Source organism: Achroia grisella, unplaced genomic scaffold (assembly GCF_030625045.1).
Source record: "Achroia grisella isolate CSIRO2021 unplaced genomic scaffold, CSIRO_AGI_Agris_v1 utg642, whole genome shotgun sequence".
Lineage (NCBI taxonomy): Eukaryota > Metazoa > Arthropoda > Insecta > Lepidoptera > Pyralidae > Achroia > Achroia grisella.
In genome coordinates, this window is record NW_026712979.1 from 893,312 (window position 1) to 919,123 (window position 25,812).

Below are 25,812 nucleotides of genomic sequence, written 5' to 3' on the forward strand. Positions count from 1 at the left end.
GAAATACACAGATAATAGTTAAACAGTATCTGTAAATTAGTAACTCCCATAGACTATACACTCTGTGAATTAAACACATCTAATTATAATTCATGCTAATAATAAATATTATTAAGAATACATAAGTAGCCACATATATTGATAAATTTTTGTTGTGCAATATTTTTGATAATATACTACTTATCTGAATTAAAAATAAAATTTATTTACTTCATAACACATAAAGGTCATCTGTGGAAAAGAATAGTTGCCATAATTCCGATTATTTGAAAATCCAAAACGTTACGGAATTATTTAAAACACATATTTGTTTTATTATTTTTATATGCTTTTAATGCGCTTTAATGTTTATAGCGTTTTAATGTTATTCATCTAAAATAAAAACGTTTGTCAAAAAGTCATAAGTCATAAAAATGACATCTTTGTTTTCATAATTCAAAATGACAAAATGTTTATTTATCCAGGTTGTGTTTTCACTCAAACCTTCAAGGTCGATCTTTTTCATCATTCTGTCAAATTGAATCGATAAAGTAGGTCTTGTCAAAGTAATAAAAAATACATAATAGTCACCAATGTTTGTTACGAGGTCAGCAATTATTCGAGGTATTGCTGCATTTAATAAGCAACCTTCCAACCGATCGCTGCACGCCACTTCGTTAGCCATGGCACCTATACAGGTAATTTCATAATATGGTGTATTTACGTAAAGTTACATAACTATGAGTTTTTATTTATATCCTATATTGTAGGTTGGTGATCCGCTACCATCTCTGGACTTGTTTGAAGACTCGCCGGCAAATAAAGTTAACATTAGCGACTTGACTGCCGGTAAGAAAGTGGTGCTGTTCGCTGTACCCGGCGCCTTTACCCCCGGCTGCTCCAAGACTCACCTTCCGGGATATGTTCAAAATGCTGATAAATTAAAGTCAGATGGTGTTGCTGAGATTGTATGCGTGTCTGTTAACGACCCCTACGTGATGGCTGCGTGGGGCACACAGCATAACACTAAAGGAAAGGTTAGATATTAATTTGTGTTTAATTACTTCGAAATATGTATTTTTCTAAAATAATTTTGGCTGGCAAATATATGTACAAAAAAAATGTGTGTTACTAGTGTGGGTACAATAAATAGTATTTATTTATTTATATATATGGGGAGGAATAATTTTTATGATGTGGATATTAATCAGAGCCTGAAGCCTAGCATGCATTGCTTTGCCCCATGTAAAATTTTTTTTAGGGGCCTTGCAAATTGTAAAGATTTCTTACAAAAGAAAAAAAAATCTTGAAATTAAAAGAAATATTTATTCATAATAATTATCTGTTTGTCACATTTTACAAACAATTCATATTAAATATACACTCCCCTGGGCCTTTTTTCGGCAAACTGATTTATTAAATCATTTATAGTTGATCCAGAAAAAATAATAATTGCTATTTTATGGTTTATTGACTGATCTGATCGACTTGATAAATAGATCACTCTCAGTCAGTTTTTTTTAGATTTGTGACAATTAGGTAAGATATAATGAGGTTCACATGTTTGGTAACAAAAACTTCAAAATTGATTTAGGAAAAAGAGTAATTTAGTTTTAACTACCGACTAAAAGGGTATCTTCATTTCAAACAATGAAAAGTGTAATCATCATAAACATATGTACAATGTCTTTATATCTTTAAGTCCATGCACATATAATTGTCCAACAATTATATGCAATTCAAAATTTTATAATATATTTAACTAATAAATATAACAATATATATTTGCTCTTAAGTTCTCTTCAATCTCTAATCTCTGTACAATATTATTTTCTTTTTTATTGTTTATTTTGTTGTAAATTTGGCGCCAAAGTTAATTTACTATTTTTATATGGCCAAAGGCAATGGAACAACATCAAAAAGTTATATTTACATTATTAAAATTAACAATAATACATTTACAATAACAACATTAAATCAACAATTAAATGATACAAATTATAATATTGAGATAATGTTACAAATGGAACATTTAACAACTACTCTTTATTTTTACACATTATTTTATTCAAATAGGTATCTTTGTGAAATGTGAAACTTTGTGTTATCATGTTTTTAAACACAAAACAGTATATTTGTTCAGGAGACAATGTCTTTATCTGTTATTATTATACATTAAATGTGTGGCCAGTGATAAGCTTAATTTAAGCACCAACATAGGTAAATATCTTATGTCCATTGTGTGGCATGACAACAAAAATAACACTAAAATCAATACATGATAGTCTTGACCTTCAAGCTTATATGACTGTAAAAATAACCACTGCTGAATGCTAAATGATTGCTGTCCTTTCATATTAAATTGGTTGTTAATTGGACAAACATTTATTGAATCTAAAACAAATTTGCTTGTTTTAAGTATGATTGGGAACAGGGGCGGATTGTGAATTTGTGGGGCCCTGGGCTAAATGTACATAGGAGCCTACCTAATTATATTACTTAACTAAAAAAAATACACTGACCAAAAATAAGCAACCAAAAATTCCCCGTTCCTTTTGATAGACGCGCACTTGCATGGGTTGATTCATCTCAGGAATGCCAACCTTATATATATAGATAGGTTTTTTAACATTCCAGATATTTTTTTATATTCTAAATATTGGGTTCAGTGGGCACTGGGGGCCCTTTGTATCCTTGGGGCTTTGCTCCTTGTATCCCTGGGCTGCAGCTTAAAAAGCCCTTAGGTAGATCCGCCCCTGACCATGTCTGGTTGACCTCCACGCAGATCCCCCTGGAAACCATCGTGATGAATTCCTGGTGAATTTGATGTACCTAACCCTATTTTCAGGGGGAAGGTGATTGTTAGTAATGTGGACTAATGATCCCATTGCTAGCAATGTACCATGTCAGGTCGACCTCCACGCGGTTCTCCCTGGAAACCATCGTGATAAATTGCCGGTGAATTTGTCACGATGGGCTAACTGATCTGACTTCAGGTTCATCCTATCATCCTCCACTAGTACCCCGCCAGCGTAAACCGTTAGCGCAGGCGGGTGTACCATTCCATTATCACCTTTAAAAAAAAAACCCTATTTTCACCTTATCATTCTCCACTGGTGCCCGCCAGCGTAAATCGTTAGCGAATGCTGGTGTACTATACCATTATCATCCTTGAAAAAAAAATTACTTATTGCTTCTTTTTGTATCCCCAGGTTCGTATGCTCGCCGATCCCAGTGGAAACTTCATCAAAGCCCTCGATTTAGGCACGAATCTGCCTCCCTTAGGCGGCTTCCGCTCCAAACGTTTCTCAATGGTCATCAACGACAGCAAGGTGGAAGAACTGAACGTGGAACCTGACGGCACTGGCCTGTCGTGCTCCCTAGCAGATAAAATCAAGATCAAGAAGTAAATCTCAGTAATTTAAGATGTATAATTTATTTGTGAAAATGTTTCGCTTTACTCAGATCATAGACTGTTGAAGCACACCTTGTGATATGACGAATCAATTTATATTAGAATATTATTGGACATCTCAAGATATGTGTTTTAATTCAATGGAATTTTTGGTTAGTAGTACTTTGGTTTTTTTAGTAATTTTATTTTAACACATTTAACCAGTTTTACAACTGCATGAATCTGTTATTTATTATTATATATATATATTTTTGTTATTCATGTAGGATATAATTTCATACACGTAATATAAAGATTCTGACCCAGAGGCATACAGGCAAATCAGTTTTTATGGTCATTATCAGTTTTAGTATTAATTTTTTTAACATAATACAATTTTCAGGGTATTCAATGTCTATAAAAAAAACAGTTCCTAAATAAAAACTGTAACTACTTTGTATTACAAATGCTTGCATTTAAAATACAAAACACCCAGAACAAGAAACAGTTATATCCATGGGCGGGAATGTTGGAATCTATGCCGGACAACAGCGGCGCTGTTTATCGTTAGGTGAAGGTGTATTTTAAACTGCTACAGCATTAAAATAATTATTATACAACATAGAATACATAATGAAGTAAAATTCAAAATTAAAAAATCATTTTTTCATGTAGGACATTTTAGTCGCTTATGAGCGTAAATTTTTTTATATTATATATTTTTCCCTAAAGGTGTCTAACAAATGAAAATCCCGTGCATAAACAACGATTGCCATGCACGCTCGTCATTCAAGTAATCGTATAGTGAGTGGCTTTGTTTAGTAAATATGATTTAACAGATGTAATGAGGGGAAATAAGATGTAGAGAGTATAGCCCGCATGATCTGCCTACATGACAAAATTAAATTGGCTATTGAAAGCTGAATGTAGATAGCGCCAATATTCTATACTTCCTCGATTAAAAAAAAATCATAAACGTCAGTTGTCATTTACGTTTACGTCAATAAAATGTCAAAAACGTACAACCTCAACCATCCCGTCCGTGTTTATTTATTTATATCTAAATAAACAATAATATTAACATGATTATAATATTAAAATTGTGAGAAATGTTTAAACAAATCCACTATGTCGGCACTACATTATTCTTGTGTTTAATTGTTTATTTGGCGCGCTTAGTTTTGACTGAAATATTTGAAGACGAGAGTTTACAAGTGGATGAATGGTTGGAGCAGAATGACTTAGGGGAATACAAGAAACTATATAGAGATTATGGTAAGTTTGTTGTTTTTTTTAAAGAAATATTTACCAGATATAAATATTTACCAGAGAGAAATTTTGTAGAAAGTTCCCTGCCTACCTCTGTCTCTCCTAAAGAGAACAAGATCTGCCATCGGTAGAAGCTGCTGATGCATACCATTTTCCATTTGGTGGGCTATTACATTTTTACGGTTTTCCATTTATGTTTATGACATAAATTTTCATATATTTATATTGAAATTTATTAGAGAAACAGCCTTTTTAAAAAAAAAATTAAATTCATTATCTATGCGGTTGTATGAATATTGGCTTATAATTAATTGTCATAATGATATTATACAGACTTGTTTCTTTCTGTTACTGTATAGTAAAAATATAGTATAATATATATAATACTGAGTTGCATATCCCATAAAAGTAGTATTCAGTCAGCATATTCTGATGAAAAGTGTATACTAGAGTTTCAATATAGTAACCATATTTACCAGAGATTGTCGGTAAAAAGTTGTCTGCATGTCACATATCTAGTACAATACTGGTGTAATTAGGATTAAAAATTTTTGAAATTTGACTTTAATACCACAGTTATAAAGTGGACTTTCCAACCTTTGTAATTTTTGAGTTAAGCCAGTATTATAATAAGTGTGTGTTGCGATATATATAGTGTACCTCAATCTCACCTATTTCAGCCTCCAAGCACCCTTTGTAAGGTGTGATTTGATAGATTAATTAATGCTTTATTTAACAATTTCAAACACATTGCATATATGAGATACAGAAATGTAAATTGTACAAATAAAAAAATAGATGTGGCTTTAGGTGTCGCAAAGTTGAAGAGGCAACCAACTCAGCATAGGTTCCGATATAGGGTGCAGATAACATTGCAGTGAAATTGTCATTTACAATGGAAGGTTAACATTATCTGCTTTGGTATCTCTGTCTAACCTCTTGCTGCTTTGTAATTCAAATTCAAATTAAAAATATCTTTATTCATGTAAGTCTATTACAGACTTATGATATGTCAAATCTACCATCAGTTCAAAATTAATTCGAGATGAGAAGAACTGACAAGAAACTCAGCTCATATTCTTTTCAAATTAATGTTGTACAAGTTTACAATAATACAGATTCATTTATATTCGGGGGAATACAGTGACCACCAGCATAAGTTATTGCAAAAGCAAAAAGTCTAATCAGTGTTTGGAACAAGACTAAATGTAAACATAATGTATGTCATATCTCACCTTGATGTTGAGATATGGCAGCGAAATTATAAGTTACAATGGCATAACAATGCAGTCCTGCAGACTAGTGCATCAGGTATTCCACAGACATCACACAATGGTGTCATATCTAACTTCCTGTTCATGTACAAAGGCAACTGTTTCTATTTACCATCTAGTGGGCTGTTAGTTTGTTTTTCATACATTACATTACATAAAATTAAAAAAAAAGAGCATAAAAAGAAAATATATTTTCTATAACTCTTGTTGACTCCACAAATCTTCTGACACAATTCTAGAAGTGATGCTGGTGTGGTTTGGTTGCCGTGTTGATAACAGAAGGGGTGATATTAATAAAAGATTGAATATATGACGGTGTATATAATATCGGTATTAAAAATAACGAATAATAATTAATGTAACATCTTTTTAAATCTGTAATTAGCAAGCGAATATATATGACATTTTTACAATATACTTTTTATTAAATGTATCTGTATGATATGGCTAGTTAATGCAAGGAGTTTGGTAGCCTACACTGGTATCTAAAAAGATTGGTATTTCGGTATTGTGAAGTAATAATATTACGTCTTAGTGATTGATTGATGTAATCCCGGCCGATTTCGGCCACGACAATTGTCTTCAACGCCAATTTTGCCGTTGATGTGCTCGCATGTAGCTTATGTAGCCAATTTTGTTTGTAACAGTCCTCGCACATACTTCTTAGTAATGAAATAGAGTAGCCACATCATAGACTACTGCTTAATGACTAATAAAGATAAAGAAGCCTTTATTTCTGTACTATTATACATTTTTTTTTCTACATTCCTGTTCATTCATATTATTATATTATACTATAAATTTATTATTATTATATATATTTTTTACTATTATTATTTGTTAAGTAGTTTAATTTTTTATGTTTAATTATTAATTTCATTTTCTATATTATATCCCGCAGTACAGAGTGCCTTATGACAAAGGCCTCCTCTAATTCCTTCCAGTGTACTCTATTTTGGGCTGCTCTTCTCCAGTAGGGACCTGCTATCAGCTTGATTTCATCCTCCCAGCGTCTCTGTGGTCTACCTCTTTTTCTTTTTGTTTCCCTTGGATACCATTCAGTTACACAAGTATTCCATTTTTCAGGTTTGCTTCCAATCATGTGCCCAGTCCATCTCAATTTTTGTTGATCTATCTGTACAAGAAGTCAAACACAAGTCAGCTTAATGACTAGTCGATATAATTTCGCTCCTGGATTTTTCTAATATTCGTAACTAGCCGTGATCGCGGTTTCACTTGCGTGAAATTTATAGCCTATGCGTTATTCTATTTATATAGATGTATAAGCTATTTTATTTTGAAAGTTTCATTGAAATCCATTCAGTAGTTTTTACGTGAAATAGTAACAAACATTCATCCACACTCAAAATCATGTTTATAATATTCATAAGATATATAATAGTGTATGCAGAAATAATCTTTATTCAAATAAACTTAATATACTTTTATACTCTACCACTCAATCGGAACATAGACTCATCACAAGACATCTGAGAAAGATGCTTGAGCATTGCTTTTATAAATAAATGCTGTTTAAAATCGTAAATCAATTCAGAAATATATTTTTAAGTATGTTATATGAATACAAACTGCCAAATAACAAAGTTTAAGGGTCATATATTCCTATAACAGTTGATTTAGGAATGGCTGCAATCCTATTGGATTTTTAGAGAAGTTTTCTGTAAATCCAAGTAACATAATATTACAGTAAATCTAAGAAAAAAAGACTATATGTAGAGCTTTTTTCTTTTGTAAATATTTTTATAAAAACAGTACAGACCAGTAAAATAATCGAGTGTATCGTAATGAATTATATCAACTTTCCATGATATTATTACGCCCCTATAAGTCCTTTCGGCTTTAAGGGCACAAACGAAATTAAGCAGACATTAAATGCAGTCACTCAATAGATATGCTTGGTACGAAATCCCGCGGGCCCGGAGCGCTGTTCCCATGACGTCGTCACCCGCCCCGTCTAACCCACCCCCATTCAACCCATTTCCACCCCCGCCGACGCGATCCGGGTTGTTAGCTCAGTCGCGCCGCATCCGCCGTGGCGAGCGGACGATAGTCTTATGCATATCTCCACACATCTCCCAATATGTTCGCTTTAATAAATTGTGATAAAGTATTATAGTTGCTGTGCGAGCGTCGGAATTTATCAATGTATTGACGCGAAGGTTAATTCGTAACACCCTTACATTCCCTTTATTGTGATTCTCTTTGTATTCCAAATTAAGTTTACAAAGGGTGTTAAATGTGTTGAGTTCGGTACTTATTGTTGTCGGTTTCTTGGTTTTGGAGTATACAATAGTAGTCTGGATCTGATCAATCATGTGGCAGTTCGAAGACTCCGAAATATGTTCCATCGGGATGATCCATCCATCGAATAGCCGCCGTTCAGGATTGTCGATGTTGTCCAGCATCTCGCAGTTTTCAGGTAAAAGCATTTCTTGTAACTTGAAATAACAAATAATTGACACATTTTGTGGTAAATCAAATCATAATAATTGGGGGGAAAGGGATGGTTAGTAATGGGGTCTAGTGTCCCCATTGGTAGCAATGTCGACCTCCACGCGGCACTCCATGGAAACAGTGGTTAATTCCTGGTTATTTAATCACGATGGGCACTGACCTAACCTCATGCTCATTTGATCATCCTCCACTGGTGCCAGTACCATCCACCGTAAACCGTTAGCGCAGCCGGGTGCACCATTCTATTGTCATCCTTGAAAAAAAAATTATTCATGTAGGTCTGTTACAGACTCTTATATATATTTGACATATGTCAAATCTACCGTCAGTTCGGAGTGCTTTCGAGTCCCGAAAATGTAATAAGAAACTCAGCTCTTATTCTTTTCAAATGAGCTTGTACTGTACAAAAATACAGATTCACAAAATCAATTAGGGAGAATGTAAAATTGGATGGGATGGGAAATTGCACTAAGGTGCACTGACGGTGTTTCCTCCTTCCTCGGTGGTCTAGCGGTTTAGCACATCGTCTTACTTCCGATCACGGTCACGGGTTCGATTCCTCGCACGGTACAAATATTTGATTAATGAGTATGATTGTTTCTATCGGTCTTATTTATGTGTTTATATCAGTTATAACCCATAACACAAGCTCTGCTTAATTAGGGACTTGATGGCGCTGTATATTGTCCTAAGTTATTATAATTATATACATGAAGAGTGCTATGAAATTACGTCATAATGTAGCGGAATTTAAGAAGGAGAGAGCCATTGGAAGATTAAGAAGTTATGCGTCCGACCCGGTACCTGAACTGCCAGATCTCACCTTACAACCAAAACAGGTTACAAAGCAAAGTTGCGATGCGGCCGGCTGAAAAAGAAATGGTTTTTGTTTTATAACATAGGGTACAAACGAGCTTGCGGCTCACCTGATGGTAAGTGATTACCGCCGCCCATGAGCACCCGCGACACCAGGGAAATTGCAAGTGCGTTGCCGGCGTTTTAACACGGAATAAGCTCTTTTCTATGAGATAGAATTCGCAGACGACTTTGCACAAAGTGTAGTAGTATCTAGACCAGCGGGAGCGTGTCAAAGCCGAGTTCAAGTAAGAGAACTGGCGAGCAGCACCGTGTGTAGTTTTACACTAATCATTTGGAGCCACTTTTGGGGGTCAAAAGTGAAAGTCAAACTCTCACATAAACCTGACAAATTTGGTTCATATATTGAGACTTGCGAGATAAATATGTGTTCCAAATTTCATAAACATATCTCAAACGGTTATTTAGATATTAAAGTCCAAATATCGTCATTTTTATTACTGATCAACTATAGATCAAAATTATAATCCACTTCCAGAGGACATAGGATGTTAAAATTTGGCATGCAGATAGGTAATTAGGTGAATATAAAGGAAAAAATGGTAAACCAGAGCTTAGGCTACAGTATATTATCCTAAGTTATAAGAAGAAATGATTTTTATATTGATATAAATACATTTCAGGACAGACCATTGAACTTGGCGCCCATTTAGATCTCACCTCTTTTGTCGTAGAAGTCAATAATCAAGGCATATATCATAATATTGAACTCGGCTATCATTTCACATTTATGTTTTTGGTGGGATATTATGTTATCTGTGGTAGTGGTAATGTTGCAGACTTTAAATATATTTGAGTAATCACAAATAGCGGCTTTGTTGTTAACCTTTAAATCTATACTTATATTGTAAAGCTGAAGAGTTTGTTTGTTTGTAATCTCAGGAACTATTGGGGAAAGAATTGAAAAATTATTTTTGTGTCGAATAGTACATTTTTCAAGGAAAGCTTTAAGCTATATAACATTGGAAAATTATTCATATTTGAGGGCTTACGTTGAACGCGCTGCGTAAACGGTTCAAGTTACCGAAAAAATATGTATGAAAGAATTATTCCTCTTTAAATGATCTAAAAAAATGTCCGCAACAATATATGTCTGTCTTTTAAGATTGACTCACTATAACCTTCAATCGCGATAGTGTTTTTGATAACCACGCGAACTAAGTCGCGGTCACAACTAGTGTTTGATATTAAGTCGTAATGCGCTGTGACACGGGCTCTTTTTGGTTGACCTAATTGCGGTTTAAGCTTCAAATTAGGTATCAGTGGACTTGTAATCCCGGTTGTGTAATGAAAGATCTCTGTAATCGTCATGAATCTGAATGAAATGGGAGTAAGCTATTCATTAAAAGTTTACACAAGTAGTTGAATAAATCAAACAACGTAACTAGAAATAGAAATAATCATTATTCGAATAAACTTAATATAAGCATTTTTGTATTCAGTTTTTTATTCTACCTTAAACCAGACAACGTAAGTTAACGTAACTGGAAATAATCTTTATTCACATAAAGTTATTATGAGCACTTTTAAATTCATATTTTTTATTCTACCGGACGGACCGCAGACTCGTCGCAAGAAGGACGAGGAAGAAACTTGCATGTCTTTAAACAAATGTTGTTCTAAATATAATATATAATATCTAGAGAGATAGATAAATTCTTTAATCACCAATTACAGACGCATAGCATACATCAGGTAGGTACAGAAAAATACATGAACAAGTAAAAGAAATGGAGGTGACTCTATGTGCCACAAAGGTGAATAGGCAACCAACTCAGCAAAAAGCTACAGATAAATCTGCAGCGCTGATATTCTGTTAGCTTATATACTTATACTACTAATATTTATTACTATATTAATAGGAAAAACTTCAATTGCAAAAAAATTACGTGCATAAGTGGCTAAAATGTCTTACATGGATAAATGATTTTTGCATTTATTAAATTACCTCAAGAATCATTAGACCTCATTAAGCAAGACGACGTTACTAACCACTGCACCATAACAGTTAATTTGTACCTGACCACAATGTGGAAAGAGATTACGAAAGTTCCAGGCTCTTCGGTAACATCATTTGTAACAATAAGTAGTAATCAATAATTGTGTTTTTTGGGAGTTTTAGTTAAGAAGTCTCCAAATAAGTAATGGAAGTAAATCACCCTTTTTTTGCGACTGTCATTTGTGGGTACGAAGCGAAAGTGGTAATCGATTTAGTATGATAGGTCGCATTTACTCGTACATACTTTGGTGATATTGTAATATTTGAAAGTGATTTATTACCACCTACTGTTGTATATATTATGCATGAATTTACAAAAAATGTAAAGGATTTTTTAGGGTAGCAAATGTTTTTGGCCAAGGCTGGTTTACAAAAAATATGTATTTATATCAATTGTCTAGTACCCATAACACTTGCTTTACTTGGGACTAGATGGCGCTGTGAATTGTCCTCAGACCTACCAGATAATATAACTATGTATTTATGTTAGTTAGATGGCGCTGTGAATTGTCTAGTACCCATAATGGCGCTGTGAACTGTCCTGAGATATACTACCAGACAATATAACTATATATTTGTATCAGTTGTCTAGTATCCATAACACAAGCTGCTTTCGTTAGGACTACACAACGGCGAATCCAGGGCATCATGACCTGCCCTGAGCCCAGGACTTAGGTGGACCACAAATTGAACATAATGATTTTATTTATATATTTTGTCACCTTTTTCTGACCTACTTTTTACTTGTATCTATCGTCATCAAAATTAAATTATAGGTTCTAGACTTTACCACGACTATGTGACCCCCTCCTAGCGCCAAAGCTGGATCCGCCCTTGGGACTAGATGGCGCTGTGTGAATTGTCATAAGATATTATTATAATTACTTTTTACTGTAATTAAAGATAGTTTTGTGTCTTATGCGCGTGTGAAACTGTAAAGTTAGTATTACAGCGAGGTAGAATAGTAATTAAGGAGTCAGTCCAGTGCGGGGATCATTTGGAACGGTTTCAAAAAGGCCAAGCATTGACCTTTGTCGCTTCGTTGATATAATTTTGCTTAATTCCACTATTAGCATCGGTGAGACAAGTACATTAATACAAAGTGATACACGTGACTACGTCTGCTTTTTTTGAGATTAAAGATAGCGAAGTGGACAGTCTCGTCTTCAAACAAAATCTTGTTTTACTTTAATTTTGATAAGAAATAGAAATTCAAATTCAAATTAAAAAATCATTTATTCGTGTAGGACATATAACATAACTTTGACGTTCATAAGCGGCTAGCTTATGAACGTCAAAGATTTTACATTATAATTTTAATTTTTTCCCTACCGTCCAGTTCAGTATATGGATCCAATTGAGAAGAACTGGTAAGAAACTCAATTGAATTACTTTTTTTTTTAAAAGCTACTTTATTTACAATGTATATTTATATAGGTGTCTATGTCTAACATTAAATGAAAATCCCGTGCATGAACAACTATTGCCATGCACGCTCGTCATTCAAGTAATCGTTTAGTGAGTAATAGGCTTTGCTCAGTAAATATGATTTAACAGATGTTTTGAATTTATTTAAGACAATTCCAGAAATATTCCTTATTCAAATATATCCTTTGGTTATATATGAATAACATATTTTTTTCGTTTCCGTTCAAATTGAATCAACATTTTTCATCGATGCTCCGCTCCTATTGGTCGTAGCGTAATGTTATATAGTTTAAAGCCTTCCTCGACAAATGGACTATCCAACACAAAAAGAATTGTTCAATTCGAACCAGTAGTTCCTGAGATTTAGCTTTATAATATTAGTATAGATGTAGTAATGAGTAGCCGGGGCAGTAAATAAATAAATTATTATCAACTAGCTACTCGCCCCGGCTTGGCATGGGTGTACATGTATTATATATATAAACCTTCCTCTTGAATCACTATTTATTAAAAAAAACAGCTTCAAAGTCCGTTGCGTAGTTTTAAAGATTTAAGCATACATAGGGATAGACAGCGACTTTATTTTATACTATGTAATGATATAAGAAAACAATTATGTTTGGATGCAAAGCCAATTGAGATCTACATATATATAGTGCGAGGTGGACACCCGGACCGTCCGACTGTTCGTCACTGCAATAGCGCTTTGGAATCGAGCCAACAGCGGTCTGTGACCAATACTAATATATAAAATTCTCGTGTCACAGGTTTCGTGTTTATACTCCTCCGAAACGCCTTGACCGATTTTGATGAAATGTTATATGTATAATCAGTAGGTAACCTATTCTCAGAGGTTTATAACTGATTTTTATACCCCTAAGTGTTCAGGGTGGCTAACCCCAACTGGGACTAGATGGCGCAGTGTGTATTGTTCTGAGATATTATTAGTATTAATTATTTCTATTATAAGGATGAACCGGTTGACTGTGGATTCAATAGAAATCTAATTGAATTTGAACCCTATTACACCCCTTTTCAAGTTCTATTTTAGCAACAAGAGCCTTTATAATTAAAAAATGTACCGTTTAGGTTTCTTGCCAGTTCTTCTCAACTGATATAACTATCCGAACAGGGCGGTAGGCTAATTATAAAAATTGACACGTATGAACGATCGGAAGTGTCCTAGACGATTTAATCAAAATTAATTTCATCAATCTTCTGGGCCATATCGAAATAATACAGCGTTTCCAAATAAAGTACTAAAAACGATAACCAATGCACCTTGGTACATAAAAAACAAAGAGGTACATAATAATAACAATAATATCGACGGCCGACGACCTGTGGTCTAGCATATGGGATGAGAACAAAAGGAAAATTTAGATATAATTCAGTTACAGAGAGAGAGAGATAATGAGATTTTAGTGAATTTTGAAATATAGTAAGTGATTGTGCTGATCAAATGGGAAATGACAAGGAGCAATAACAAATAGCTTCTACAGTTAAAGAATCGGTATAATATTTAGAAGAATGAAATGGCAAGGTTAAACAGAGGCTTCGTGTGCTACGCAATTCAGAATCCGGATTTTTGGTCTGGAACTGGAAGTTATTTTTCAAGTATTCAGGAGTATGAGGGTGGAAAAGGATGGTGTAAAGGAGAGATAGTATATGACAGTTCTTGCGAAGACGAATGTACCTGACTATACAGAAATCATAACGGTACACGAAGAAATAAAACGCTCCTGTAGGGCTTACCGGCAAATACTTCAACACCATACCAACCTTTTAGCAATAACTCTCTTGGACTCCAGGGATTACGTATGCAGGTTGAGAAGGTCACGTCAGGTTACGATTTAACACAGCAGATGTATATAAAAGGGGGCCACATTGCTGGATGTGGTAACTCAAAGCGACAGATAACGGAAGCTATAAAATCTGTTAAAAGCTATAAAATTGGCTGATCGCCGATAGATAAGGAAAAAAGAGAAAAAACTTCTGTGCTGAAACTCTACTCCGAGTTGACGACGAAATAAAGAATACACTAGAATAGAAAATCATTTATTCAAATAAACTTAATTTAAACACTTTTGAATAGTCATAATTTTTTTTTATCTACCGCTCATTCGGAAAGCTGTCTCATTACAAGAAGAACGAGCAAGAAACTTGTGTGTTGCTCTCTTAAATAATCCTTGTAAGTTCACATTTACAAGTTTAAACGTGTTAATACAAACTACCAACCAGCACTAACTTATTAGGGTCAAATATAAATACACAATAAGATTAAATCAGTCGTAGTGATAAGAGCAGACCAGTTCTTACAAGCAGCACTCGTTCAAGAGTATGACGGATGAGCCAGCCATCACTGCGCTCGACTATATTTTAGGGGGCCCAATGATCAAAGAAAATATATACTATTCAAAAATGCTTAGCTATATTAAGTTTAGTCGAATAAAGATTACATCTAAATTGGTTAACATATGTATATTACACCGATTCTTGAAACTTGCGAAAGTAATTCTAAATTGCAGAACAACAAACAATACGGACAAACTTGCGATTTGTCTATGCTAAAACAAATATTGCGAAAGTTTGTTGCAAAATGCTACTTTAAAATTTCCCTGTCGACGACCCTGCGCGGGCTGATCAATACTAGCGCTACAAGTTTGTATTTTATCCTCAGCTTGTAATTTTTTATATATAAGAATAATTTATTGTTGCCAATGAAATTGTATAAAAGTAAATAAATTTAAAGGATGCTTAATGCGAAATAGAACTGCATCACTGATGTGTAGAATTCGGGGGAGTGCAAACAGCCTCCTAAACACCATATCCAATTTGTCGGATAGTCCACTTCAGAGGCACTGGATATCGCTGCATTGCCGCGGACCCAGGGCTTCTGGACGTGGATATAGACATAAATATATGAATTAAATGTAATATTGTAATTTACTAACATAGTTTATAAGTTGATTACTAATATAATATGGATACATATCCGAAATAAATGAAATAATAATAATTAAAGTCGGCAGAAGGATTCGGTTCAGCGTATGCCGACAGGCTCCTCGGCAACGCTGGTTTTCAACTGGACTCTTTACTATCAAATGAACATAATTTAAGAAACAATAATTAGGGTAGCATATTTTTTTTTATTGGAAAGTTTGGGTTATTAACCTGTAGCACCTACATAGGTCTATTGTGCTCGCCCTTTTTAAGAGTCCGCTACCTAGCCCCGCCAGGGACAAGAATTGAAGGATACTCTTAGGAGCGATGGTTTTTTTCTCCTCAGGATAGAGTGTAAACTTTCCAAAGGAGATATTACGTTTATGCATAAGTGGGCTACAACTAAACTGTAGCGCGAATTCTCATCTTATATCAATCACTTAGCTGATAAAACACTGTTTTATGTTAAGTTGCAGGATGTTTCAATTAGCTTTATGGATGTTATTAATATTCAACAAAAACGTAAATAAACAAAATACCATCCATTGCCTAGGTATACAGCTGGATATAGTGAACCTAAATGAAAGAAGATATTTCATTCACTCAGTTTCATTATATCCAGCTAAGAATCTGACGACCCAACTAAGTGAAAACCAACGCCTATTTTTTTTTATAATACGAGACAAACGAGCATTCGGCTATCCTGATGGTAAGTGATTGCCACCGCCCATGGGCATCCGCAACACCAGGAGAATTGCAAGTACGTTGGCGGCCTTTTAAAAAGGAATAAGTCTTTTCTTGAAAGTTTCAATATCGTATCGGTTCGGGAATACCATTGCTGGAAGGTGATTACACAATGTGGCTGGAAAGTGCTATATCTGGAAGCTGTTATATGAAGTTTAGTTAGTTAGCCCCAAATAATAATAATAATCTCAGGACAATTCACACAACGCCATCTATCTGATGATCCCAAGATCCCCTGATCCCAAGCTAAACAGAGCTAGTGTTATGGGTACTAGACAAATGATATAAATACATGCATTTTTTAAAGATAAATACATAATATACATAGAAAATACCTAGACGGATATAAACGATCATACTCATGAATACAAATGTTTGTACCGTGCGAGGAATCGAACCCGCGACCATCGGATAGTAAAGCAGTGTGCTAAACCGCTAGACCACATATCTCATATATCTGTCAACTGTTTTATGAAGATTTTAGTTAGCCCTAAATGGGCTGGGTCCAGGTCATTGCAGGTACAGGACATGCACCAATACGGAGAGGGGCGGTAGGAACGGGAGGGCGGCGGGGCCGGCGGCCCAGTTACATGTCCCAGGTCACAGCAACAAGTGAACAATGACCACGCCACGACCTACCTCTTACGTCAATGTTCCTATCGATTCCCCATACATTTGCAAATTACTATAATATTAATCCTTACTTCCTTATAAATTAATATTATAAATGCGAAAGTGTCTGTTTGTAATATTGACCGTTTACCGATAACCTTTTTGACTACAAGCATATGAATATAAATATGAAACATACACCAAAATAACATTTTCTACAATTTTTGTCTGTCTGGCTGTTTATTCCGGATAATCTCTAAAATGGCTGGACCGATTTTGACGGGACTTTTTTGGCAGATAGCTGACGTAATAACGAGTAACTTAGTCTACTTTTATTTTAGGAAAATAAAGTTAAATTACATGCGGCCGGTGTCCTGGGAACAGCTATATATAATAAACTACCGCAAGTAATAATTACGAGAGATATCATTAAATAGGTTTGAAATGGAACTACGCAAATGACTCGTAAATAATACTACTAATTGCGAGAGTTCACTTAACATTTAATCATTTATTCATTTGTAAGTCGTTAAGAAGAATTGTAATTTGCATGCCTCCTGAATATGAGGAAAACATTTCTATGATTTTGTTTATGGGACTGTCAGATATTATGAACTAATATGTAGGTAGATAAATAATAAATACTCTAATGTGTCACATAAAGTATCATTTACAGTCTACACTTGTTGTTTGAATAACGTAACAGGGACTACTCTAATACTGTTGGCCGCAGCTGGCCTACAGCTTCACCGAACGATAGGGGGCGAGTGCAGGTGGCACTCCAAATCCGCGGAAGGACTTATGGAGCGGCTGAAGGCTAACTCCCGCCTGACGGATTCGACTTTAGTCTGAGAGCACCCCTAGGGGTTCGAACCTCAGCTTACCCCGTCGTAATTTTAATCTCCGTTTGAATTGGAGGGGAGCTCGATCAAAGGGGACTTGTATGATCTACACTGTAAATGTTCAAGCATATAAATGATATATAGATAATATATCATAAAAAAATATCTTTATTCATGTAGGACTATTACAGACTCTTATGATATTTCAAATCTACCGTCAGTTCGGAATGATTTCGAGATGAGAACTGACAAGAAACTCAGCTCGTATTCTTTCCAAATATGTTGTACATGTTTACAATAATACAGATTCGTTTTTAAATTCAAAATTGGAATAGCACCAGCATATGGTATTGTAATATTGTCAAAAGCAAATATTTTTTTTTATCTTTTTCTTTTGGCTCCGGAACGAATAGTTTAATCAGTGTTCATATCTATCTAATATTTATTTATATATTTGCTTGTAATATGTTACATTGTTCTTATAAATTAATTTACAGATTCAGCTACATTTTGAGCATGCAAATTTAAATTCATGTTAACATAAGTTTAACAAATGTTAACCACTTTATTTAAATTATTTAAATTGTTAAATGTCCAAAATTAAGTAATAATAATATGTATGTCCAAAAGTAAGATCAGAAAATTAAAATTACATGTAATAATAGTCATTTATCATTACATAGTATAAAACAAAGTCACTGTCGCTGTCTGTCCGTCCCTATGTATGCTTAAATCGTTAAAACTACGAAACGGATTTTGAAGCGGTTCTTTTTACTAGATAGAGGGATCAAGAGGAAGGTTTATATTATACACTAGCTGTTCCCGCGACTTCGTCCGCATGGATTATAACTTTATTTTTCTAAAATAAATGTAGCCTAAGTTACTCCTTCACATCAGCTACCTGCCAAAAAAAGTCTTGTCAAAATCGGTCCAGCCATTTCAGAGATTAGGCGGAACAAACTGACCGACAGACAGACAGACAAAAATGATAAAAAATGTTATTTTGGTATATGTACCGTATATAGATTCATATGTATGTAGTAAAAATCGGCTATTTCAATATTACAAACAGACACTCCAATTTTATTTATATGTATAGATGTACACCCGTGCGATGCCGGGGTGGATAGCTAGTATGAAATAATCCGTGTTTGAAGTCGAGCTTCTTGTATTCAGTGCTGAGGATATGTTGTAGTAATCGATTTATTATTTGTCTGAATATCTAAATATGTATAACTCAAAGGTGACTGACATAGTGATCTATCAACACACAGCCCGAACCACTGGACGGATCGGCCTGAAATTTACCATGCAGGTAGATGTTATGACGTACGCATCCGCTAAGAAAGGATTTTGATTAATACTACCCCCAAGGGGATAAAATAGGGGATGAAAGTTTGTATGAAACTTTGTCAATTTTAAACTGATCGGGCTGAGACTTTGCATGCATAAAGCTACTATGACGTAGGCGTTCTCTAAGAAAGGATTTTGATAAATTCCACCCCTAAGAGAGATAACGCGAGCGAAGCCGCGGGCAAAAGCTAGTTTTAAATATACACTTACAGATACAAGGTATAATAAAAATTACCTTAATAAGGCCTACCTATTACATAATACTACGATCTTTTGGCAGCCGTAACTTGGATAGAACAATATCTATTTACATAATGTAATTCCACAAATTGATGGTCAGTCAGAGAGTGGAATTAAGTTTGATGCTGCGCCTCGTTGCGCCCGTCTCTCGGCGGAGGAACGACTTAAATACTTTGATTAAAGTCTGTTGACTTAATGTGATTAACTTAGTGTTCTCTTGTTTTATACGCCTCCCTGAACTGGGACGATTAAGAATATAACGCTAGCTGGCAATTTACTGCCGTACAAAATTATATAACCGTATGCATGGCGATAGTTGTTTACGCACTGAATGTTTATTTAATATTAGATATACATACCTATATAAGTACATGTACTTAACTATTTTTAAAAGCCAGTTCATTGAATTGTTTTCTTTAAAAAAAGGATTTCTGTACGGAACACCGTACCATAACAATAATATACTTATAAATTATCACTTACGTAGCATATATCATTTCACTATACATATATTACTATACAATAAATCAGTGTATAACATCAAGCGCTCACTACGGGACGTATCTTTTATTTATCATCCCCGTAGATTATCAATTATAACTATCAATTATCACTATCAATTATCATTATCAATAAGTGTAGGAACAACCCCTACATTTTTTTTGGTCCTTCGAGCAAGGAACCAGTTTAAAATCAGAACATTATTTTTTATTCCTCGGGAGACTTGACTTTCGAAAGTGTCTGTTTGTAATATTGACCGTTTACCGATAACCTTTTTGACTACAAGCATATGAATATAAATATGAAACATACACCAAAATAACATTTTCTACAATTTTTGTCTGTCTGGCTGTTTATTCCGGATAATCTCTAAAATGGCTGGACCGATTTTGACGGGACTCTTTTTGGCAGATAGCTGACGTAATAACGAGTAACTTAGTCTACTTTTATTTTAGGAAAATAAAGTTAAATTACATGCGGCCGGTGTCCTGGGAACAGCTATATATAATAAACTACCGCAAGTAATAATTACGAGAGATATCATTAAATAGGTTTGAAATGGAACTACGCAAATGACTCGTAAATAATACTACTAATTGCGAGAGTTCACTTAACATTTAATCATTTATTCATTTGTAAGTCGTTAAGAAGAATTGTAATTTGCATGCCTCCTGAATATGAGGAAAACATTTCTATGATTTTGTTTATGGGACTGTCAGATATTATGAACTAATATGTAGGTAGATAAATAATAAATACTCTAATGTGTCACATAAAGTATCATTTACAGTCTACACTTGTTGTTTGAATAACGTAACAGGGACTACTCTAATACTGTTGGCCGCAGCTGGCCTACAGCTTCACCGAACGATAGGGGGCGAGTGCAGGTGGCACTCCAAATCCGCGGAAGGACTTATGGAGCGGCTGAAGGCTAACTCCCGCCTGACGGATTCGACTTTAGTCTGAGAGCACCCCTAGGGGTTCGAACCTCAGCTTACCCCGTCGTAATTTTAATCTCCGTTTGAATTGAAGGGGAGCTCGATCAAAGGGGACTTGTATGATCTACACTGTAAATGTTCAAGCATATAAATGATATATAGATAATATATCATAAAAAAATATCTTTATTCATGTAGGACTATTACAGACTCTTATGATATTTCAAATCTACCGTCAGTTCGGAATGATTTCGAGATGAGAACTGACAAGAAACTCAGCTCGTATTCTTTCCAAATATGTTGTACATGTTTACAATAATACAGATTCGTTTTTAAATTCAAAATTGGAATAGCACCAGCATATGGTATTGTAATATTGTCAAAAGCAAATATTTTTTTTTATCTTTTTCTTTTGGCTCCGGAACGAATAGTTTAATCAGTGTTCATATCTATCTAATATTTATTTATATATTTGCTTGTAATATGTTACATTGTTCTTATAAATTAATTTACAGATTCAGCTACATTTTGAGCATGCAAATTTAAATTCATGTTAACATAAGTTTAACAAATGTTAACCACTTTATTTAAATTATTTAAATTGTTAAATGTCCAAAATTAAGTAATAATAATATGTATGTCCAAAAGTAAGATCAGAAAATTAAAATTACATGTAATAATAGTCATTTATCATTACATAGTATAAAACAAAGTCACTGTCGCTGTCTGTCCGTCCCTATGTATGCTTAAATCGTTAAAACTACGAAACGGATTTTGAAGCGGTTCTTTTTACTAGATAGAGGGATCAAGAGGAAGGTTTATATTATACACTAGCTGTTCCCGCGACTTCGTCCGCATGGATTATAACTTTATTTTTCTAAAATAAATGTAGCCTAAGTTACTCCTTCACATCAGCTACCTGCCAAAAAAAGTCTTGTCAAAATCGGTCCAGCCATTTCAGAGATTAGGCGGAACAAACTGACCGACAGACAGACAGACAAAAATGATAAAAAATGTTATTTTGGTATATGTACCGTATATAGATTCATATGTATGTAGTAAAAATCGGCTATTTCAATATTACAAACAGACACTCCAATTTTATTTATATGTATAGATGTACACCCGTGCGATGCCGGGGTGGATAGCTAGTATGAAATAATCCGTGTTTGAAGTCGAGCTTCTTGTATTCAGTGCTGAGGATATGTTGTAGTAATCGATTTATTATTTGTCTGAATATCTAAATATGTATAACTCAAAGGTGACTGACATAGTGATCTATCAACACACAGCCCGAACCACTGGACGGATCGGGCTGAAATTTGGCATGCAGGTAGACGTACGCATCCGCTAAGAAAGGATTTTGATTAATACTACCCCCAAGGGGATAAAATAGGGGATGAAAGTTTGTATGAAACTTTGTCAATTTTAAACTGATCGGGCTGAGACTTTGCATGCATAAAGCTACTATGACGTAGGCGTTCTCTAAGAAAGGATTTTGATAAATTCCACCCCTAAGAGAGATAACGCGAGCGAAGCCGCGGGCAAAAGCTAGTTTTAAATATACACTTACAGATACAAGGTGTCATAAAAATTACCTTAATAAGGCCTACCTATTACATAATACTACGATCTTTTGGCAGTCGTAACTTGGATAGAACAATATCTATTTACATAATGTAATTCCACAAATTGATGGTCAGTCAGAGAGTGGAATTAAGTTTGATGCTGCGCCTCGTTGCGCCCGTCTCTCGGCGGAGGAACGACTTAAATACTTTGATTAAAGTCTGTTGACTTAATGTGATTAACTTAGTGTTCTCTTGTTTTATACGCTTCCCTGAACTGGGAGGATTAAGAATATAACGATAGCTGGCAATTTACTGCCGTACAAAATTATATAACCGTATGCATGGCGATAGTTGTTTACGCACTGAATGTTTATTTAATATTAGATATAGATACCTATATAAGTACATAATATATTAACTATTTTTAAAAGCCAGTTCATTGAACTGTTTTTTTTTAAAAAGGAATTCAGTTGAGTTTCTTGCCAGTAATTCTCAATTGAATCTGTGCACTGAGCTGGATGTAGAAAAAATATTGACATAAAAAATTTGTCGTTCATAAGCGACTAAAATGTCCTACATGAATAAATGATTTTTGATTTAGATTTAGTATTTTATCATTCCGATTCTGTAAAAAAAAAATCCTTTTATGGTAATTAAAAATAACTAAAAAAAACAATACACTCACTACTATATATTTGACACACACACATATATATAATCTTATCTTACTAATATTATAAACGCGAAAGTTTGTGTATGTATGGACGGATTTTGATGAAACACTACAGTAACATAGCTTGACACTCTCACCATTGTTGTAAACTGCATTAAAATCATTTGAGTAATTTAAAAGACATAAGCGAATATACAACGGCCACGACTTTGTTTTATAGTATGTAAAGATGCATGTACAATTATAAATAACTAGCTTTTGCCCGCGGCTTCACTCGCGTTTATTTATCCCCTTAGGGGTGGAATTTATCAAAATCCTTCTTAGGGGATGCCTACGTCATAGTAGCTTATGCATGCAAAGTCTCAGCCCGATCGGTTTAAAATTGACAAACGTTCATACAAACTTTTATCCCCTTGGGGGTAGAATTAATCAAAATCCTTTCTTAGCGGATGCCTATGTTATAATATCTACCTGCATGCCAAATTTCAGCCCGATCCGCCCAGTGGTTTGGGCTGTGCGTTGATTGATCACTGTGTCAGTTAGTCACCTTTGAGTTATATATATTTAGATTATAATTAAAAAAAAAAATAATTCTATTGAGTTTCTTGCCAGTTCTTGTCAATTGGATCTATATACCGAACTGGACGGTAGGGAAAAAAATAAAATTATAATGCAAAATTTGACGTTCATAAGCGGCTAAAATGTCCTACATGAATAAATTATTTTTGACATTGAATTATTTTTTAGTGCAATGAATCGGCGAATGTAAGTCGGTACACAGGCCTCGTCTTGTGATCTATGTAGGTACTTTTACCACATCGGGTCAAGGCTCGCCTTCGTTTCTAGGCAACAAACGTACAACAAAGTCTTTAATGGTGCTCTAATTATTGTCGGCACGCCGTTGAAAACACTGAATTAACTATAGTTTAACACTTGTTATGGTATTTATTTATATTTAACTAGCTGTGCCCGCGACTTCGTCCACGTTTCATGCCTTCAGACAAAATATTCACCCGAACAATCCAAACAAAAAGTTTCATTGTTTTAGATTAAAACAAACAACCCTTCATCTCTTCGTTTAACCGTTTACGACTGTTAGGTAAGATAATAGGAGCTATATTTATAGTCAGTTTGTTTTATATAAAATTATTAAAATAATAGTAAATTGCAGATATATAAAGTTATGTAGAACGGTGTAAAATAATTAGGAATCAGGAGTACCTACAACAGTTTATTAGGATGTCTGCAGAAGAAGCCATTTTATTTTTTGTAGTTTTCCCGCGCGAAAATAATGCGCCACAGACGCATAATGTTGCACGGTGCGCAGATGCAGTACGATGACGAGCGCGTTATGGCTGTATGCACGATGTTAATACTATGAGTATTATACTATGAGTATACAAGACCCTTTTCTTTATTTATGTTCAATAAATAGCTTGAAAAATAAATTTCAAGCTTCAACTTTAAAAATGACAATACTGGATGTATGTACAAACTCTCATACCCCCTTTCAACCCCTAACAATCCTTTTTTCACATTAACAGTAGCCTATGCCATTTCTCAGTCAGTGTTTGTACAAATGTAATTTAAATTGGTTCAGTTATTTTGGCGTTAAAGCGAGACAGACAAACAGACAGAGTTACTGTCTTATTTATATTATTTGTAAGGATTTCTCGCACTAAAGTGACATATAGGTAAAAAAACAGTTACTATTTATTTTATTTATAGCCTCAAAAAATTTGATTGCCGAAATCCACAAAAAAATATTAACTTCAAACCTCTGTTACAAATTTATCTCATGATACAGATATGTACATCAAGTCTTATTTGGTTGTTTACACATTACTTAATTCAGAAAAAAAAAAGAATTCACTTATCTTGCAGATTGGCCATTATTTGCAATTAATTGCGAAATTTGGGGTTTTTGCAACGAAAATTGTAAAATTCGGTAAAAAATAAAATCTTACGTCACTAACGCTAAGCATGGTCAAATACGGTTCTATACTAACAAGGCGGTAAAGCTTTGCACCCATCTTCCAAACACCCTGTATAAACAAATTAACAATTATAAAACAAACATATACAATTAAACAAAGTATTAATATACAATACGAACTATACTAATGTAGTTTATAAGTTATTTTGTAACATAATATGGATGGATATCTTACTAATATTATAAACACGGAAATTTGTGAGTATGAATGGATGTATGAATGGATGAGGATGAATGAAAAAACTACTGAATGGATTTTAATGAAACTTTACAATAATATAGCTTCTCTACATCAGAACACATAGGCTATAAATTTATCGCGGTCATAGCAAGTCCCTAATTAATAAATAAAAAGATATCGACTGAACGCATGGCCTTGGTTATCTACTGGTCTTACTTCCGCGGGTTCGATTCCCCGCACAGTAGCAACATTTGTGTTCATGCGTATGGTTGTTTTGTTTTGGGTGTTTTTTATGTACATACTAGCTAATCACCCCGGCTTCGCCCGGGTGTACATGTATTATACATATAAACCTTCCTCTTGAATCACTCTATCTATTAAAAGAAACCGCTTCAAAATCGGTTTCATAGTTTTAAAGATTTAAGCATACATAGGGACGGACAGACAGAGACAGCGACTTTGTGTTATACTATGTAATGATGTGTCTAGTATAACAGAAGCTCTGCTTATAAGGTGCCGAGTGAATT

General features: G+C 34.3%; 2 protein-coding genes across 2 annotated transcripts in view; both read left to right on the forward strand.

Annotated features, from left to right (window-relative positions):
* Positions 1-367: 367 nt before the first annotated feature.
* Positions 368-3,512, forward strand: LOC131849428 (peroxiredoxin-5, mitochondrial). Its single transcript, XM_059199505.1, has 3 exons — positions 368-677; positions 750-1,016; positions 3,192-3,512. Exons 1-3 carry the CDS (start codon positions 573-575, stop codon positions 3,387-3,389), a joined length of 570 nt encoding a protein of 189 aa, XP_059055488.1. The 5' UTR covers positions 368-572; the 3' UTR covers positions 3,390-3,512.
* Positions 3,513-4,316: 804 nt separating this feature from the next.
* The window catches only part of LOC131849389 (apoptosis-resistant E3 ubiquitin protein ligase 1), a 50,020-nt gene continuing 28,524 nt past the window's right edge, over positions 4,317-25,812 (forward strand). The window contains exon 1 of the mRNA XM_059199457.1: positions 4,317-4,648. Coding sequence (XP_059055440.1) covers positions 4,483-4,648 — 166 coding nt within the window. The 5' untranslated portion in view covers positions 4,317-4,482. The remainder of the gene's footprint in view (positions 4,649-25,812) is intronic.